Here is an 18,918-nt window from a genome sequence, read left to right on the forward strand (position 1 = left end):
GCACAGAACCACCACCCACACCGCGCTCCGATGTGAGCAAATGGCGGCTGCAGCGATTCCCGGCACTTAAATAACCTCGGCCCCACCCCACGCAGGTGCCCCGCGGTCCCGCGCACCTGAGCCAGCGCCGGCCCCGCCCCTGAGGCTCCGGCCCGGCCCCGCCCCTGAGGCTCCGGCCCGCCCGGGATGGAGGCGGGGCCATCGCTCCCGGCCCGCCGGGATGGGCCGGGGCTGCCGCTTCGGCTCCCGGCGGTGCCGCCTCTGCCCCGGCGGGCGGGTCGGGGTCTCTCTCGGGCCGGAGCACCGGGGCGGCGCCGGGGCCGAGCGGCGGCGGCGGCGATTTCCCGGGGCTGACCGAGACCGCCGGGGCGCGGGGACCCCCGTGCCGCCCCAGCACCCCCAAACCCCGCCGCTCCCCGCCGTGCCAGGGAATTTTCTTTTCCCGGTGCAGGCCGAGACATTTCTGTGAGGAAACTCAGAACTCAGGGGTACGGGGTCTGAGGGGAGAGAAGAGATTCTGGTATAAATCCAAAACGCGTTGTGAAAAACAACATGGAACGGCTCATTTGCTCTCCCAGCCCGGTTTCTGTGTGACCGTCTGTGATTCCAGCTGCTCCGCTGGCACTGGCAGCCTGCGGGGCTCGAAGGACTTGCCAGGTGCCCAGCACGACAGAAAAGAACGGAGAACTCCCCGGCTCTGGCAGCGGAGCCTCTCGGCAGTGTCCCGAAAGCCCCGCAGTGCCAGCATCTCTGCATGGAAGCTGAGGGGCTCCAGCGCAGCCCCTCTGCAGCGTTCCTCTGCAGCTGGCACTGCCCAGCGCCCCTGACCAGGGTTTGGGGTCCCTGCACAGCCCCGGCGCAGCCCCCTGGCTTCTTCCAGTTCCCTTCAGCCAGGATGATTTTCTCGGGGGTAGGAGCACCCAAAGCCAGCGGAACTGGCCTCAGCCACTTTCCGTGGGATCTCTCCTCTTCCTTCCTCACCAAATTCCCACTGTCAAAACCCAGCTTGAGGCACAGATCCCCATCCCCTCAATCTCTCCAAGGAATTGGGCTCGGATTTCCCAATCCAGCAGGGCAGAAATGCTCTTGTCCTTACTGTACATCCTAATTGCAGTAATGCTCAAGAAATAATTGAAAGAAATTAAAGGAATGAAGAGAAATTAATAAGAGCTGCCAGCTCCAACTAAGGGATGTTCAAACCCCTTACCAACAATTTGCTTTAATTAACCGACTCAAACAAAGTAATTACACACATTGATACAGTATGATTCTTTTTAATCGAGTTATAGATAAATCTTGCAGAATGTAAAAACCTTTGTAAATCCAGAAACTCTTTCAAGAGAGAGACAGGGCACAGCTGCAGAGAGTCTTGGGGAGTTCAGGGAAAAACCCCAAAGTTTTCAGTGTTTAGCATCTCCCCAACCTGTCGTCACTGACAGCAAACACGGCTTCAGCCTCAGGAAAACACGGAGAGTCAGGGATTTTACAGATCCTGGTCTCACCTCAGCCTCTCAGCAGGTACAGTCTGCAGGGAGAGGGAAGAAAAAGGGTCAGAATGGACAGCCTACTTCCAGAAAATCATCACCATTCATAAAGCACTAAGCAGAGCTGTAAGAACTTCCCCAAAGGTTCATTTCCCTGCGGACTGAGGGCTCTCAGTTGAAGCACAGGCTGGACCTGCCAGGGACAGACTCCAGGAACCCCAGAAGTAAAAGCCACTGGGCCAATTCCATAAAACATTCCAAAATCAGGCTCCTAGGATGTGACCATCTCCTCTCTCACCTGGAGGTGGAAGCACAAGGAATGATCTTCCCTCCTGTGGGTTTTCTGGGATCTGCAGTGAACCGCAGGGGGAAGAAAACAAAGCCTGAATGTTTCGCACGACTGGAACAGAAAAGTGGGGAAAAGGGAGGCAGGGGCACTGCTGGGGTGATAACTGGGATCCAGCCTCTCCACACCAATGGAAGCAGAGACTGAGTGACAGAGCCTTTGGGACCACTTTGCTGGGATTCATAGGAAAACGGGTGAGTTTTATTTTGGCAATAAAGCCAAGCTGCTTCTCACCTCATCAGCCGGGTACAGCAGCAGCACCCGCAGGAACCTGGCCAGGTGGCTCTGCCTGGCAGAGGGCTCCCCACTTCCTGGGAATTGTGTGCTACGGGGCTGTGCCACTGGCCATTAAAACAGTTCCCACCTGGCCCTTCACAAAGGCAAGGTGCTTTTTCCATACAGCAAATGGTTTTTGAATTAAGAAGGTAACACTGGTAATACTCAACTGGAGAAGAAAAAAGTGAGAGCTGTAAAATTTTCCTACGCCAGGCAAAAAAGAAAGCCAAATTAAAACCAAAACAAAAACTAACATAACAATGAAAAAAACAAACCATATCAAGCATGCTTCAAGAGAGTTTAAATCTGAATGAAGTAACTTACTTAGAAGCTTGAAAAGCTGCAATGCTGCAAAAATCTAATGCTGCAAAAAAAAAAGGTGCCTTCCCATCCAAACCCATCTGGAATTCCACAATTCTGTGAACAGCTCCGGGCAGAAGGACTAGATTTCCATTGTGGTTCGAAAATGCTGCTGCAAGAACACGAAGAGAGATTTCATATACTGTTAAAGTGGCACAACCACATCAAAAATTACGTTTGGAGGTAAAGTGGCAACTCTGCAATTCCAGCTTCTGATACCAAGGACACACGGAGGGCTGAAACCTGGAGGTCCTTACATGACAGGATTTCTAGATTTCTAGAGTTACCCATCCCCAGTTTGCTGCTTAGGGTTAGAAAAGGTGGAATTCTGTTCTTAAGGGGTTACCACGTACCATCAACGTGAGAGACGGGGATGCTGATGTTTGATCAGAGTCCTGGAGCAGCCTGGAGCACGCTGGCTTCCCGAACCAGGTCTGCTGCCTTGTCCGTGTAGGGGTAGGGCTTTGTCCTCAGCCTCAGCAGGATCTGTCAGCAAAGGTGGAGAGAAAAGTAGAGTGCACCGGCTCCCAAGTGTGGGGGAACCATGTGCTGCTAAGGAAGACCACATGCTGAAAGTGGTTGGAAGCCGGGTGGGTTTTGGGAGGACAAATTCCATATTACTTCTGCAGGATTCTGTCTACAGTTCCTGCTCTACAAACCAAATACATCAAACGACAACAACAAACAAACAAAAAACCACCACATTAAATCAACAACAACAAAATAATTACTCCTACCTCAATAACCCCATACTGCCCCAAACCATTCCAAGGAGGGCGGCAGGAGGGGCTGGCAAAGGCAGGGCCCCGCCGAGCCCCCCTCGCCGCTGCCATCCTTCTCCAGCGCCGCCGCTGAGCCGCCTTCAGCCCAAAACCCACCCAAAAATACCCCAAAATCGTCCTAAATGCCCCCAAAAAACCCACCCAAAACTACCCAAACCCTCCTAAAAATATCCAAAAAACTCACCATAAAATGCCTCAAAACCAACCCAAAACCGTCCCAAAAATATCCCAAAAAATCCACCCAAAAATACCCTAAAACCCACCAAAGAATACCCCAAAGCCCTCCCGAGAATACCCGAAAACCCTGCCCATAAACACCCTGAAACCCCAAATTAACCACTCTGAACCCCAAAATATCCCTGAGCTCCCCATACCCCAAATTTTCCTCCCCAACCCAAAAATTCCCCCCCGACCCCCAAAATTCACTTCTGGGTCTCGTCCTCGGGGGCCGGCGGCTGCCGGGGCCCCCCCAGGCCCGCGGGCGGCGCCCCCAAACCCGGGGGGAGTTCGGGGTCCGAGTCGGGGTCGTCCTCATGAGCCACCAGCCTGGGGACCCAAAAACCGGGGGGAACCCCGAATCGGGGGGGGACCCAAAATTGGAGGGGGTCCTGGGGGGTTCTGGAAGGTTTTTGGGGCATCCCAGGAGGACTTTTGGGGTCTCAGGGGGTTTTGGGGGTCCCAGGAGGAATTTCAGGGGTCCTAAAGGGAAATTTGGAGGTCACAGGGGGAGTTTTGGGGTCCCAAAGAGAATTTTGGGCGTCCCAGGGAGGGCTTTGGAGTCCTGGGGAGAATTTTGGAGGTTTCAGGGGGTTTTTGGGAGGAATTTTGGGGGTCCTGGGGGGGGGGGTAGGGGTCCTGAAGGGAATTTTGGGGGTCTCAGGGGGTTTTTGAGGGTCCCAGGGGGATTTTTGGGGCTTCTGAAGGGAATTTTTGGGTTCCCGAGGCTGTTTTTGGTGATCCCGGGGCTGTTTTGGGGGGATCCCGCCGGGTATTTTTGGGGGTCCCGGGAGTGTTCTTGGGGTCCCCCCTCACCAGTCCATGGCCGGCTCCACTCCCCGGTTCCCGGTCAGCGCCAGCGCCTTCGCCCTGCGGGACCGGGGGGCTCCCGGTTATTTTTGGGGGGTCCCAGAGGGTTCTGAGGGTTCCCGGGGGGTTTTTTGGGGTCTCGGTGGCGTTTTGGGGGTCCCGAGGGCTCCGGGGCCTGTCCGTGTGTCCCGCCCCCGCCATAATCCCATTCCCGGTGCCGGTGCCGGGTCCCCTCCGGCTGCTCCCGCCCGCCCTCCCCCGCTGTCCCCCCGGTGCCGCCGCCCTCAGCGCGCCGGGCCCCGAATCCCACCTCCAGCAGCGCCTCCAGAGCCGCCCGAGCCCGGTCCCACCGCCCGCCGCCATCACGGCGGCGCCGGGCTCCCGACACGTGGGGGACGGCGGCCGGCGAGGGACAGAAAGGCACAAAGCGTTCCGGTACGGACGGCGGCCGGAACGGGACAGAAAGCCTCCCTCGCCGCTGCCATCCTAATCCGGCGCCGCCGCGGAGCCGCCTCCAGCCCTCCCCTCACTCACAGACACCGCCCCGCTCGCCGCTCGCTGCCGCCCCTCGCCCCTCCCGCCGGTTTTGCCGGGCGCTGGCTGGGGGGGCTGCAGTACCGCCCTGTGCCCACAAGGCGGCAGCACTTTTCAAGCGAGTCCGCGCCAAGCCACTCGCAAGAGGGAGGCCGCGGGCGGCCGGGCTGCAGTACCGCCCTTTGTCCACAAGGCGGCAGCACTTTTCAAGCGAGTCCGCGCCAAGCCACTCCCAAGAGGGCGGCCGTGGGTGGTGGGGCCACAGTACCGCCCTGTGTTCACAAGGCGGCAGCACTTTTCAAGCGAGTCTGCGCCAAGCCACTCGCAAGAGGGCGGCCGTGGGTGGCGGGGCTGCAGTACCGCCCTGTGCCCACAAAGCGGCAGCACTTTTCAAGCGAGTCCGCGCCAAGCCGCTCCCAAGAGGGCGGCCGGGCTGCAGTACCGCCCTTTGTCCACAAGGCGGCAGCACTTTTCAAGCGAGTCCGTGCCTAGCCGCTCCCAAGAAGGCAGCCGGGCTGCAGTACCGCCCTGTGCCCACAAGGCGGCAGCACTTTTCAAGCGAGTCCGCGCCAAGCCACTCGGTGGTTTTGCCGGGCACTGGCTGGGGGGCTGCAGTACCGCTCTCTGCCCACACGGCGGCAGCACCGCGCCGTCCCCGCCGGCACGGCCTCGGCAGCGAACGCCCCAAAGCGTCCGCGCGGGAAAGAACGGAACAAAAAGCCTGCCTGCGACCCGATAGGAACCGAAAGAAAAAAGCTTTCCTCTTAAGCTGCATTTCAATATGCTTTATTTTTCTATTTTTCATATTTATATTCACATTCGGATTTGTAATGGATATTGATGGAAAATTATATTTTCATAATTTCTTACATTTATTCCTATTATATTTTATTTCAGATTTTTATACGTATCTTAATAGGTATCAGTAGAAGTCAGGGGAGGGTGTGTGGCTGGGGGCGGGGCCAGGGGAGGGGGTAAGGACGGGGTGGGGGTTAGGGGGTGGGGTCAGCATTGGGGGCGTGGTTAGGGGCGGGGTCAGGGTGTGGGGGAGGGGGTGGAGGGTGGGTCAGGGAAGGGGTTAGGGTAGAGGGAGGATTCAGGGTGGGGGTGTGGCTACCAGACAGACCCCTCCCCTACCCAAAAATATTGTCAGGCGCAGCAGTAGAAAATTTGATGCTACCAGGGAGTAAAAATTTTTATTTTTACTTTGATGCTCCCAGGGAGTAGAAATTTTTATTTTTAAAGTTGTTTTCTTTTTTTACTTCCTCGGAGCACAGTATTTTCTACTCCTGCTTTTTTATTCTAAGTACAGAAAGGAAAAAAAAGAGAGAAAGAGAAGGAGACAGTGAGAAGAAGAGGAGAGAGTGATAAGGAGAGAGAGAGGGAGAAGAAGAAAAGGAGAGAGCAGGAAGAGGAGAGAGTAAGGAAAAAGAGAGATGAGGAAGACAAGAGAGTGAGAAGAAAAAGAGGAGAGAGGAGGAAGAGGAGTGAGAAGAAAGGGAGAGAGATGAAGAAGAGTGTGAGAAGGACAGGAGAGAGCAAGAAGAAGAGGAAAGCGTGAGAGGAAGAAGAGAGTGTGAGAAGGAAAGGAGAGAGTGACAAGAGGAAGAGAGAGGAGGAAGAGGAGTAAGTGAGAGGAAGAAGAGGAGAGAGGAGGAAGATGAGAGAGAGGAGAGTGAGAAGGAGAGAGTGAGATGAAGAGGAGAGAGTGAGAAGTGGAGAGAGTGGGAGGAAGAAGTGAGAAGAAGAAGAAAGGAGGAAGAAGAGAGAGGAGGAAGAGGAGAAAGTGAGAGGAAGAAGAGGAGACGGAGAGGAGGAAGAGGAGAGAGAAGAAGAATAGGAGAGAGGAGGAAGAGCAGCGAGTGCGAAGGAGGAGAGAAGAGGAAGAGGAAAGAGAGAGAAGGAAAGGAGAGAGTGAGATGAAGAGAGTGTGAGAAGAAGAGGACAGAGTGAGAAGAGAGAGTGAGAAGAAGAGGAGAGAGGAGAAAGAGGAGAGAGTGAGAAGAAAAGGAGAGATGAAGAGAGTGTGAGAAGAAGAAGAGAGGAGAGAGTGACAAGAGGAAGAGAGGAGGAAGAGGAGTGAGAGGAAGAAAAGGAGAGAGAGAGGAGGAAGATAAGAGAGAGAAGGAGAGTGAGAAGAAGAGGAGAGAGGAGGAAGAGGAGAGAGGAGGAAGAGGAGAGAGGAGGAAGAGGAGAGAGGAGGAAGAGGAGAGAGGAGGAGAAAAGGAGAGAGAGAGAGATGAAGAAGAGAGTGTGAGAAGAGGAGAGAGTGAGAAGAAGAGGAGAGAGTGAGAAGAGAGAGGAGGAAGAAGTGAGAGGAGGAAGAGGAGAAAGTGAGGAGAGGAGGAAGAGACTGAGAAGAAAAGGAGAAAGATGAAGAAGAGAGTGAGAAGAAGAGGAGAGCGTGAGAAGAAGAAAAGAGAGTGAGAACAAGAAGAGGAGAGGAAGAGGAGAAAGTGAGAAAAGGAGAGAGGAGGAAGAGGAGCAAGTGAGAAGGAGAGAGTGAGATGAAAAGGAGAGTGTGAGAAGAAGAGAGAGTGAGATGAAGAAGAGGAGAGTGAGAGGAGAGAGTAAGATGAAGAGGAGAGAGTCAGAGGAAGAAGAAAGAGGAGGAAGAAGAGAAAGTGAGAAGAAGAGGAGAGGAAAAGGAGAGAGAGAGGAGGAAAAGGAGAGAGAGAAGAAAAGGAGAGAGGTGAGAAGTGGAGAGAGTGAGGAAGAAGAAGAGAGAGGAAGAAGAGGAGAAAGTGAGGAGAAAGGAGGAAGAGGACAGAGTGAGAAGAAAAGGAGAGAGTGAGAGGAAGAAGAGGAGAGAGGAGGAAGAAGACAGAGTGAGGAGAAAAGGAGAGAGAGATGGAGAGAGTGTGAGGAGAGAGTGTGAGGAGAGAGTGTGAGGAGAGAGTGTGAGGAGAGAGTGTGAGGAGAGAGTGTGAGGAGAGAGTGTGAGGAGAGAGTGTGAGGAGAGGACAGAGTGAGAAGAAGAGAGAACAAGAAGAGGAGAGAGGAAGAAGAGGAGAGGAGGAAGAGGAGAAAGTGAGGAGAGAGGAGGAAGAGGAGCGAGTGAGAAGGAGAGAGTGAGATGAAGAAGAGTGTGAGAAGAAGAGGAGAGTGAAAGGAGAGAGTAAGAAGAAGAGGAGAGTGTCAGAGGAAGAAGAAAGAGGAGGAAGAGGAGAAAGTGAGAAGAGGAGAGGAGGAAGAGGAGTGAGAAGAAAAGGAGAGAGCGAGAAGAAGAGGAGAGAGAGTGAGAAGAAGAGGAGAGAGGAGGAAGAGGAGTGAGGAGAGAGGAGGAAGAGGAGTGAGGAGAGAGGAGGAAGAGGAGTGAGAAGAAGAGGAGAGAGCGAGGAGAAGACGAGGATAGTGAGAGGAAGAAGAAGAGAGAAGAAGAGAGCAAGAAGAAAGAGTGAGAAGAAGAAAAGGAAGAGAGTAAGAAGAAAACAGAGCAAGAAAAATAAAAGAGAGATAAAAAGAAAAACTAAAAAAGTCAGATTGGAAAGAGAAAGGCAAAAGAAAGGAGGGGTAAAGAGAAAAAGAGTGAAAGACAAACAGAAAAGGAAGCACTTGAAATGAAAGAGAAAAGCAAATAGAGAGACAAGAAAAAGAAGAAATAGAGCTGAAAACCTACAGGAAAACAAATGGAGAGACTGAACACAAGGTAGGGTTCAAGAGAGAAAGAAATAAAGAGTTAGACAAAAAAGTTAAAGTTGGACAGAAAAGGAAAAAGGGTCAGAGACAAAGACAATGATTGCAAGTGTTAGAAAGACAAAGGCTGACAAAGAAAAAAAAAAGAAGAAAACATAGTGAAACCTAGATTGAAAGAGACAGACATAGAGACATGGGGAAATACATGTAGAGGAATGGAAGAAAATAGGGTGAGAAGGAAATAGGGTTAGAGAAACATAGAGATGTGTTAGAAATGGAAACAAAGGAAAACACAGCCAGAGACAAAGAGTTACACATGGAAGGATAAAGTGAGGAATAGACTAAAGAGGAAAGTAAGAGGCAAAGGGAGAAAAAGGGTGAAAATGATAGGACTCAACCACACCAAAGAAAGACAGGAGATGAATGGTGGGCAGGGCAGAGGGTAAGAGGCATCATTATTAGGGCTGATTAATCTTTATTCCCTTAAACTTCAGCAATACACAGGGAAACAATGCATACAAATGCAAGTACAGAGACAAATACAACAAAGAATACATCATACCTAGGCACAAAAGTACAAGTCCAATTTACATACAGCAAAATACATCAAAAGACAGGAACAACTGCAAAGACAGAACAATATAATGTACTACAAGCCAAATACATATTGACACAATATAACCGTGTCTCCATTTCAGAAAAGTCCACAACGCTTTTATTGTTATGACGCACCCGGAACAAAAACGGCGCAAAACGCTCCGCCGACGTGCACGCCCCCTTCGCGTTACGCACAAACTCACATTCACGGCAACTCGCTCCGGAGACTCCCAAAAAATCCTCCTGCCTGATGAAAACCCCCCCTGAAAGGCAAAGGCCATACACACAAGGTTGTATCTGCTCCACACACACACAGCTGCAGACACAAGCACACACAAACTCTCACAGACAGAGACAGACAGTCACACTCTCACACATTCTTCTGCTGACACGCTGGCTGCCACCCTTACGTGAAACGCTGCACTGAAGAATATGCTTAAACGCTTCTTCTGACCGCAGGACCTCCATGTCAAATGGTAGATTCCAGGAAATTCTGTAGGGACCCGGGGACCTACGAGACAAGGGGAGGCGGTCAGTGACTGACTATCTGAGAGCTAGGAGCTATACCAACTCTGGGCCCATCAGTGTTGTACCCCAAACCCCGTAGAGAACAGATGAACGGCAAAGCTTTATAACTGCTCTACCTGAGCGTGACTACTTGCCCGGGCAAGGCAGCTCCGATCATAATTGCCACAACAGAGGTGCATACAACATAAGGCAACGTAGGTACATACAGTATAAGCACAAACAACATAAGCCAACGTAGGTACATACAGTATAAGCACAAACAACATAAGCCAACGTAGGTACGTACAGTATAAGCACAAACAACATAAGCCAACGTAGGTACATACAGTATAAGCACAAACAACATAAGGCAACGTAGGTACATACAGTGTAAGCTAACATAGGTAGGCGCAACATACGCACATACAATAGAAGCCGACACAGGTAGGTGCATCATAAGTGCATACAACGTAAGCTGACAGAGATACAAGATAAGTGAGGACTTGATATAATTCTCCAGAAGACTAATTTTTGAGCCCTATATCCTTTGAGAAGGCAGATGCTACGGAACTACTGTGGTCAGGTGATGAGGGGCTAATAAGCTCCGTACGGAAATCCATGAGAAGGGCTACCAAAACTGAGAATGAAGACTGATGAGAACATCTCGTGTACATCGTCCGGACCCAAAAAGTGAATATGTAAAAATGCCAGAATAATTGATATCCAGGAAGGTACGTGAGCAAAATATGGCCGATACGGCACAAAATGATGTTGCTAAAGCATGGAGATGTAACAAAGGCCTGTGACACAGACAACGTGACACGGACACAAGTGGAAACTGCCTGGCAATTTCACCTTATGGACCCAAGATTCCTAGCCCAAGATGAGCCATGGGCTGATGATGCCAAAGAAAAGAAAGCCCTAGGGCAGTAGCACTTGATGATGACATGCAACTCCTTTCAAGATGTTAGTGCCAAAGCACTTAAGAGGAAGCCTAAGAAGCTCAGTAGGCCTAGAGAAGGAAGAAATGACTACAGGGTGACTGTAGCTATAGCTCCAGACATGAAGGCAGGCTCCTATGGTGAAAAGATCCACGACAACGTCAAGAGTCAAAGAAGGCCGCCGATGCGAACGTCACGAGAACCAGAGAGGGATCGGAACTGCCCTGCCCGGCGAAGACTCTGGGGGGGCTGAGGAGAAACCCTCTCCCTTTGCTCCCGAGGGGCCCGTCCCACTATGGGCCTATTCTCCAAGCTAACATCAAATAGCCTCCTGTGATAGTAAAGGTTTTCCCCCCATCTCCCACCTACTGGCCCCAGCACTTGGCTTTTGCAAGACAACCGGATGGAATCCAGTGTCAGTTGGATGTGGACGGCGAGACGTTCTCTGCATCAGCTTCGGTGCTGCCGTTTCCAAACTTCAGCTACGCTCCTCCTCAGGGTACCTAAGACAAAACAGAAAATGCAACTAGTGCCCACGAAAAGAGGAATCCCCGAAACTCCGACACACCGCTGCCCCGGCTCACCTGAAGTCTCAATTTGACTCCACAAGCTGCCTGGAGGATACCTGAAAAACAAAAAGGTACACACTTAGCATGCTGCTGCATAAGGGTCACCTGTGAGTCACTGTGCCAAAATGCCAACTCACCCGCTCGCCTCTGTTCCTTCACACAGCTAGGGCAGCGACAGCACCTGCAAAAAAACAAAGCAAAACAACCCACACTGAGATACTGTGAAAACAACATCCCCCTGACCTGAAAAGCACACCCACCCAGACCTTATGCTTGCACCCACCTGGCCTTGGACATCCAGACATCCGGACCAGAGACATCTTGCAAGATGACTGCCTAAAATAAAACAAAGTAACCAAGAGTGGATGCTTACAATTGCACCAAAACCTGAAACCTGAGCAAGAACAACTCCTTCTGTCCACTGCTCACCTGGCACACAGGGCCTTGACTGCTGCTATCTGCCTGGACCTCCTAAAAATAAAGGCAAAGAACACTGCTGTAACATGGTCACCCTTTAGGCTTCCCCTGAAAATGCAAACAATGACTGACCCGATCATGGGAAAACCCTCACCCAGGACTGGGGCTCTCTGCCACTGATCTGAACTGTCTGCATCTGAAAGGAAGTTAGGACTAGTGTCAAATGGCTGCAGGACAACTTAACAGCACCAAACATGTTATGTCAATCTCCTGATACAATCTAGAGCCCAACTACACCCTGCAAATTACAAATTTCAAGTCCCCAGGACTTGTGCTATTACAGGCTATGCAGCAGGGCAGAGCAGCTGTGGGACAAATACGTGCAGACACCCGTGACACAGGACAGGGAGAGAGAGCTTTTGAGGAGAAGAAAGGACCGAGAGACCCAAAGAACACAGAGTGCACCAGAGACAAGTGACAGGACACACACCAGAACTGCTCTGCCCTGAGCACCTCAGCACTGTGACCAAAACAGACACTTTCCCTTTAGCTGGTCTAAGGGGACACTTCTTGCACATCCCTGCCCCCAAAGCTGATCCTAAAGGCCCTCCCAGTACCCCACTTTCACCCCCTCTGTGGGCCTTAGCCCTCCACTTATCTCTCTGGCATCTGGGGATGAGAATCCACGTCGCATGGCAATGGAGGCTGCCTCGCCTGCGGGGAATGTCCTATGGTCACCGGGCTGTGGTCCCGTGCTCAGCTACAATCGAGAACACCAAACATCACTGCATGATCTCAGCTGCACAGCAGCCACAACCCAGCAATTCTGCTGCTCACCATTATTCTCCTGAGAACGCCGGGCAAATAATCCACTTTGCTGTGTTGTGCCAAAAACACGCCCGGCCCTTAACAGGGAGAGACCCTGTCAGGCACCGCCTCAGAGAAGAACCGAGCTGTACTGGGGGGACACACCCAGCCAACGTGTACAAGTTAAACAGAATTTTCTGTCAGAACTGGGACTTTCAGCACCCCCCAGGTGCTACTCGACTGCCACAGACACACAGAGGGCTTCGTGAGGCGCTCTGGGGTTGGCCAGTCCTGCTCCAAGCTCTGCTGATGCCTCTGTGGTTTTAACGCTGTCCTCAAGGAGGTGGTAGAACCTCGCCGTATTTGCCCCTGGAGCTTAATTTCTGAAGTTTTCTTTGGGAAACGCATCCACTTCCTACTTAACAATGCAGTCCCCTCTCCTGCTCTCGGGAAGAGCTGCCCACAGGCATGGGAACCACCTCTCCTCTCCTCTGCCCTTAAAACACTGTGTTACTGAGGCCAACTACTTCCAGACCAAGACTGTCCATGCAGGGACAGTGTCTCTTCTCTTTAGGGTCAGGGAAAAAGGGCAGAAGCACCCACAGAGATTCACTGCCCCTCTTGAGCACAAAGCACCGTGAATCTGCACCTCCTTCTGCTTGCAGGGAAGATAATAAAATATATTTTATTTAATATTATATTATATTTAATATTAATTATAGTTAATATTATAATAAAGATAATATAAAATATAATAGGGAGCCCTACAAACTGACATCAGGAACCTGGACTGGTGAGTTTTCTTTCCCAGGGAAAATGGCCTGTGATTGTGCCCAGAGCTCCTTGGGTCTTAGGGTGAGGCTGACTGGAAATAATCCGAATATTAAAGGATATATTCAGACCCCAGCTGCGCCCCCCCCCAAACTTGTGCTTTTCTGACAGTGCCAAAGGAGCCCTTCAAACTGACGCCAGGAACCTGGGCTGCTGAATTTGCTTTCACCAAGTAGATATCCCTCATTTATTCACAGGGCCCTGCAATGCCCCTGGGTTGTCAGGTCCTAAATTTCCTTTTGCCACCTCAATGTCAAAACAGCGCAGGATTTCTCCCAGTCCAAATCTCCCATCCCCAAGTACTCAGGGTTTTTTATTTCTTACCAAATACCTGTTGCAAACTGACAGTACAAAGCTTGGGGCTTGATATTTTCTGTGCTGGATTTCACCTCAAGAAATCTGCCACCATAAAACCCTAACCACAACCACTTCGCTTTGCTCACAAATCACAACCTTCAGACCAGCATTATGGCACCTTACCCACTGGCCCTCCACTGGCACCTTCCCAAAGCATTCCAGTACATTCCAGTAGTACTCTGCATTTTCAGTGGGCATTCTGTCAGACCCACATCCTGACACTAAAAATGCACCAAGGAATTCTACAATAGCTATTAGGAAGGCATAACAATTCTCTAAAAGTCACCAGAGAAAGCCTTCAAAATTCCCCTAAATATTCCTAATAGCCCTGCAAAAAAAAAAACAAACACTCAAGGAAGCCTTCTCAGCCTCCAAACCCCTTCCTGTTGCTCTCTAGCCCACAGATGTCATCCCTACCTTTTAGCAGTGGGTCCTGTTGTCCTCTGAGGGTTCTGGCGTTGTCCTGGTGCGAGGGTCGCTGCCCTGTCCCACTGGGAGGCTTCCGGTGTGGTCTCGCTGTCAGGCTTGCTGTGCTGTGCTGCTGTTGTTGGGGCTGAAAAGGGAAAAGGCTGCTTAGGGTGAGGTACGGGTGGCGTGAGGGGTGCCGCACCTGTACCCTAACTTGCCTCCTAAGCTGTACCCTGTAGCCCTGACCTCCACTGGACTGTCCAGCCCTCAAGGCCTCACCCTTTACCCCTGACCCCTCCCTCTGTCCCCCAGCCCTCAGGCTCTGGCTGTCACCCTCAAGCCCCCTCTCAGCTGCCCCTCAGCTCCTGTGTGCCACCCTTAATCCCTCTCCTCTGCCCCTCAGCCCCCAGCTTCTCTGTGTCACCCTCCAGCTGCCCCTGCCCCCCTCAGCATCTCTCTGTGTCACCCACTGTCCCCTCCCCTGTTCCCCCCTCAGCTCCCAGCCTCCGTCACCCTCAAGGCCCCACAGTGCCCCTCAAGCTGCCCCTCAGCCTCTATACCATGAAAAGACCCTAAAACCCCATAAAAATGCGCTAAAAAAACCCCTCATCTTCAAAATGCCTTAAAACCCCCACAAAAACATAAAAATAGCCTCAGAACGCCCTTAAAATACAATAAAAATACCCTACTTTAAAACACCCCTAAAAGACCCCAAAGAAGCTTTTAAAAAAAAAAATCCCTACATATACCTAAGAGCTCTTAGAACAGCTCCATAATCCTTAAAACACATCGATAAGACCCTAAAAACCAGCGCAGCGAGGGAGGCTGGAAGATGCGGAGCCGCGCTCCCGGCCCCGGGCGCAGCGCGGCTCCGGCAGGAAAGCGGCTCCTCCGGCAGGCAGAGGCGGCGCCGCGCCGGCAGACCCCCGCCCGCTGCCCCCGGCCCGGCGGGGCCGGCACCGGGCCCGGGGGGCCCCGGCGGCGCCCGAGCCCCGCGCCCGGAGCGGACGGAGCGGCGGCACCGGCCGGCACCGGCCCCGCCCGCGCCGCCTCCCCCGCCCGCCGGCCCGGCCAAAGCTCCGCTCGGCTCCGCACGGCTCGCACCGGCGCGGCTCCGGCGGGCCCGCGGCAGCCCAGCCGCGCCCAGCTCCCCTTCCGCCCCGGCCAGCCCCGGCACTGCCGGCAGGGCTCCGCGCCGCACCCTTCGCTGCCGGGCCGGGGGCAGAAGAAGCGCCCCGAATGCAGCGGCACAGCCCGCTGCCACGGCTGCAGCTCCCTTCCTCTGCAGCCCCGACTCTGACGCCACGCTCCGGCGCTCACCTCACCCCAACAAGGGAAAAGAAATGTAGGCTTCCCTTCAATCGCGTCCTCTAGAAGAGAAGAAGCGCCTTGCCTCAAACCATGGCAAAAGGGGGCTTTTTACCTCAGTCCAAACCCCTTAAAAGGGGGGACAACAGGACTGCCCCCTCCAATTCAACCTCAGGATGACAAAATCTCAAAGGGAAAGGGGAAAAGTCCCCGCTACAAAGGCGCACCGGCTCACCTCCTTGGCTGCTGCTTCTCGACACAAAGGTTTGTCCCTCGGCTCCACCTTTGAGCAATGCTCCACGTATCCAGGTGGGGATCCAGGTGATTCCCCAGACCCTGTCCGAAGCGCTCACCGTCCTTCCGGGAGACAGCCCCGGGAGCCCCCCAAAAACTCCTCTCCTCCAGCATCTCCGTGCAAAAGAGATGTGAGGAAAACCTCCTAAATCAGCCACCGAAGGAGCCGCCCCCTCCTCATCATCCTCACAGCTCACACCTGGGGCTGCTCAGAGCCCTCATCATCCTAACAGCTCACACCTGCCGCTGTTGCCACTCTCCAACAGCGTCTCTCCATCTCCAGCACGCATCCCAATTCTCACAGACACAGATCCAACAGAAATCTGCTACGGGTGTCTACTTTTCTTAATCCATCTGATTACACAATTAAAAAACATATACACCAAACATCCTGATCCAGTTTCAGTCACAAGCCCAGCCCCAACATCCATGTCAGAGGCATAAAAGGGATGTGGCAGCAAGAACCCCACAGTCCCTGTGCCAGCCCTTCGGATCCTATGGAGTGTGCAGCCCCCTTTCCCAGCCCTGCAGTGATTACAGCAGCCGCCCTACAAATCCCCTTTCCCAGCCCCAGTGATTTCAGCTCTTCACCCACAAGCTTTATTTAACTGCCAGCTCTCTTCGTTAGCTCCAGCTGTGCCTTTCTCCATCTTCAGCGTGCAGGATCTTGGCCTTGGCTGCAGCTCTGCAACACTTCAGCTCGTGCCCCAGGGTGTCTAAGCCCACCCCAGAATCAATATCCCAGTTCTGAAGTGATTTCAGCTGCCACCCACCAATGCCCAGCCACTGTGCCTACGCTGTATTATTTCAATTCAAAGCCCAGAACCCCGCTCTCAGCAACAGAATTCTTTTTCCATTTTCAGACACAATCCCAGCCCCACAGTGACTTTGCCCCCAGCCCCTCAGGGGCCGTCGCAGACCGAGAACATATCCCTGCATTGCCGGGATTTTCAGGCGCAATGTTAAACCCCCCATGTGCACACAACATATCCTGTTCTAGTTTCAGTCACAAGCCCAGCCCCAGCATCCATGTCAGAGGCATAAAAGGGATGTGGCAGCAAGAACCCCACAGTCCCTGTGCCATCCCTTCGGATCCTATGGAGTGTGCAGCCCCCTTTCCCAGCCCTGCAGTGATTACAGCAGCCGCCCTACAAATCCCCTTTCCCAGCCCCAGTGATTTCAGCTCTTCACCCACAAGCTTTATTTCACTGCCATCTCTTCCGTTTCACTTCCTCCTCAACACCTTCCCAGCAGTGCTACGTAACACTGCTTCTGGCTCTCAGGGCAGGATCTTTGCTTTTGCTTTAGCTCTGTATGGTTTCAGTTCAGCTCTTGAGCCCATATTCCTGCCCCATCCTAACCATCCCTCCCCCAGTAACTGCTCTACACTCTCTATCAGAGCCCTTGAAGCAATTTCAGCTCCAGCCATGCAATTCCCATCCCAGCTCCATATTCCCTATCCCAGCTGCACAGGGGTTTTACCCCGAACCCTACCACATTTCTGTGTCCTCCGGCTCTGCTGCCTCAGCTCCAGCTCCTCAGCTTCCTACTGCCTGCATCTAAAAGCTGCTCCTGCTTCTCACTGCTGCTTGGAGCTGTTGATAAGGGCAGAAATCAGTTACTGTCATAATGTCAATGCCTCTTGCAGCTATCCCACCCACCCTAATGGGATCCCAACTTTAGGGACCCTTGAGCCCTGAAGCCAAACATCTACCTTCCCCCACAGCCTGGGTTTCAGCCGAGCACCTCCCCAAAGGCCCCCTCACCTCCCCCAGGCAGCCCCAGGGGCTGGGAATAGCCACCGGGCCCCTGCTCCCACATCCCAATAGGTGCCCTTGTGCTGCTGCGTGGGCCCTGGAACCCTCCGAGCCCCCACATCCTCAGCCTCTGCTTGGTTCCACGGGGCAGGGGCTGGGAACCCCCAGGCATCTCCTGCAGGCCCTGCACTGCGGCTCCATGCCCCTCTCCCAGGGCATTTATCCAACTCCAGCCCCAGCATTTCCACTGCTCCACATTGTTTTGGGCTTGACTCGTGCCAAAGTCCTTATTCCACACCCTGAGCCTTTATGTCTCTGGTGACCTCACAACCCGTGATTCAGCCCCAGCCGCACAACCCTTACTAAATCAAAATCGGAAAAAGAAAACAAACAGAAACAAATTAAACTTAATAAAACGAACAAAACAATGAAGTAATGCAATATAGATAAAATTATTAAGTAAAATCAAAATCAAATAGTAAGAAAGCAAACAACCGGCTTTATTCCCAGTATTCTCAATGTTACTTTAAATCCAGAAAGCGCGAAAGGGCTACTCCCCAGTGACAGCAGCCGGTCCCCCCTGCGCCACGCCAGGCCCCGCACCAGCCTCTGGCCGCCCGAGCCGGGCAGGGCGCGGCGCAAACAACTGGACACCGCCGGCCCCCGGACGCCGCCGCAGGCAGACGCGGGAGTCGCGTGCGTGCTCACCAGCGCTCCTCGGATCGGCAGCCGCGGGGGACCCGTCCCGGCGCAGCGGCGCTCCTCCTCGGAACGCGCTTCCGCAGCTCCCGTCGCCTCCAGCCCCGCCGCCGAACTGACGCCCCCGCCTCCCCCACGCGCGCTACTTATGCCTCAGAGCCGGGCCAGCCAGCCAATCACAACCCGAGGCAGCGCCGGCCCCACCAATCCGAGCCCGCCCATTCCCGCCGCGCTCGGCTCGCGACCACCCCGCGCTCCCCTCACGCGCCGCTCCCGCCGCCGCCATTGCAGGGGCCGGGTCCGCCCGCTCCCCGCCGTCAGCCCGTTTCCCTGGGAGAAATCCCGGCCGGCGCCTGACGGGGAGCTCCCGCCCGCCCTTCCCGGCCCCAGCGCCTGCCGAGGTTGCGGCAGCAGGGATAGCGCTCCGCCGGCTCCCAAAGCGGCGCCGGGAGCGGCGCCTCAAGCGCACGGGGGAGCGGGACCAGGCTGAGGAGTCGGGTCGCGACTGAGCGGGCCGAAATCGCAGTAACCGCGCCCGGATTGGAAGGGCGGCCGGGATTGGACAGGGCGGAGAAAGGCGGGCCGGGATTGGCGGGGCTCGGGAGCTGCGCGGCCGGGCCCGTGGCAGCATGGGGCGGAGCCCGCGCTGCTCGAAGGGCCCGCGGGCGCCCCGGGTCCCGCTCGGAGACCCCCTGTCCCCTTCTCGGCCCGTGCTCGTGCCCGGCTCCCGGCGAAAAGGGCCCCGCAGAGCCCGAACTGCAGCCGCCCGTCGGCACTCGGGGCAGGGGAGAGGCGCAGCCCGGCATTGGTTCCGGGCGGCAAAGGCGGACTCCGCGCTAGCAGCTCGGATCGGGGAGCGGCGGCGACGCGGCGACGCGGCGGGGAGGCGGGGAGGCGGCTCGGTGGCGGGGAGTGGGGAGGGCGCGCAGAGCCCGCTGCGGGCTCTCGACGCCTCTTCCCCCGCGGTGTTTCCGCTTCTGCG

The 18,918-nt window shown here is 54.1% G+C and overlaps 1 protein-coding gene and 1 long non-coding RNA gene across 9 annotated transcripts; both read right to left on the reverse strand.

Annotated features, from left to right (window-relative positions):
• Window positions 1-1,428: 1,428 nt before the first annotated feature.
• LOC144248483 (uncharacterized) lies at window positions 1,429-11,979 on the reverse strand. Of its 8 annotated transcripts, none has more exons than XR_013341775.1 (11): window positions 11,630-11,979; window positions 11,488-11,551; window positions 11,342-11,394; window positions 11,196-11,239; window positions 11,074-11,114; window positions 10,855-10,992; window positions 9,452-9,552; window positions 2,820-2,952; window positions 2,431-2,578; window positions 1,783-1,834; window positions 1,429-1,525 (listed from the first exon to the last, which is right to left on the reverse strand). XR_013341775.1 is itself a non-coding variant. In XM_077790635.1 (11 exons), the coding sequence occupies exons 1-6, from the start codon at window positions 11,729-11,731 to the stop codon at window positions 10,984-10,986; spliced, it is 291 nt and encodes a 96-aa protein (XP_077646761.1). In that variant the 5' UTR covers window positions 11,732-11,979; the 3' UTR covers window positions 1,429-1,525; window positions 1,783-2,275; window positions 2,431-2,578; window positions 2,820-2,952; window positions 9,452-9,552; window positions 10,855-10,983. The 8 variants fall into 8 exon arrangements, 5 of the variants coding, with proteins under 5 accessions (XP_077646761.1, XP_077646759.1, XP_077646758.1 ...); XR_013341776.1 differs by having other exon boundaries at window positions 10,859-10,992; window positions 11,488-11,529; window positions 11,608-11,979; XR_013341774.1 differs by having other exon boundaries at window positions 11,488-11,529; window positions 11,608-11,979.
• A 109-nt stretch (window positions 11,980-12,088) lies between these two features.
• On the reverse strand, window positions 12,089-18,351 carry LOC144248484 (uncharacterized). The gene is made up of 3 exons (XR_013341777.1): window positions 17,946-18,351; window positions 13,888-14,023; window positions 12,089-12,235 (listed from the first exon to the last, which is right to left on the reverse strand). It is a non-coding gene; the product is annotated as an uncharacterized LOC144248484 (long non-coding RNA).
• Window positions 18,352-18,918: the final 567 nt, after the last annotated feature.

Source organism: Lonchura striata, unplaced genomic scaffold (assembly GCF_046129695.1).
Source record: "Lonchura striata isolate bLonStr1 unplaced genomic scaffold, bLonStr1.mat Scaffold_149, whole genome shotgun sequence".
Classification (NCBI taxonomy): domain Eukaryota; kingdom Metazoa; phylum Chordata; class Aves; order Passeriformes; family Estrildidae; genus Lonchura; species Lonchura striata.

Bases quoted from the DNA above. Each gene is read 5' to 3' on its own strand.
- LOC144248483 (XM_077790633.1), bottom strand. From the start codon at position 11,731: ATGTTTGGTGCTGTTAAGTTGTCCTGCAGCCATTTGACACTAGTCCTA. The intron at 11,395-11,487 runs GTGAGCAGTGGA...GTTTTATTTTAG, and splicing joins GTCAAGGCCCTGTGTGCCAG to GCAGTCATCTTGCAAGATGT. The intron at 11,240-11,341 runs GTGGGTGCAAGC...GTTTTTTTGCAG, and splicing joins GTCTGGATGTCCAAGGCCAG to GTGCTGTCGCTGCCCTAGCT.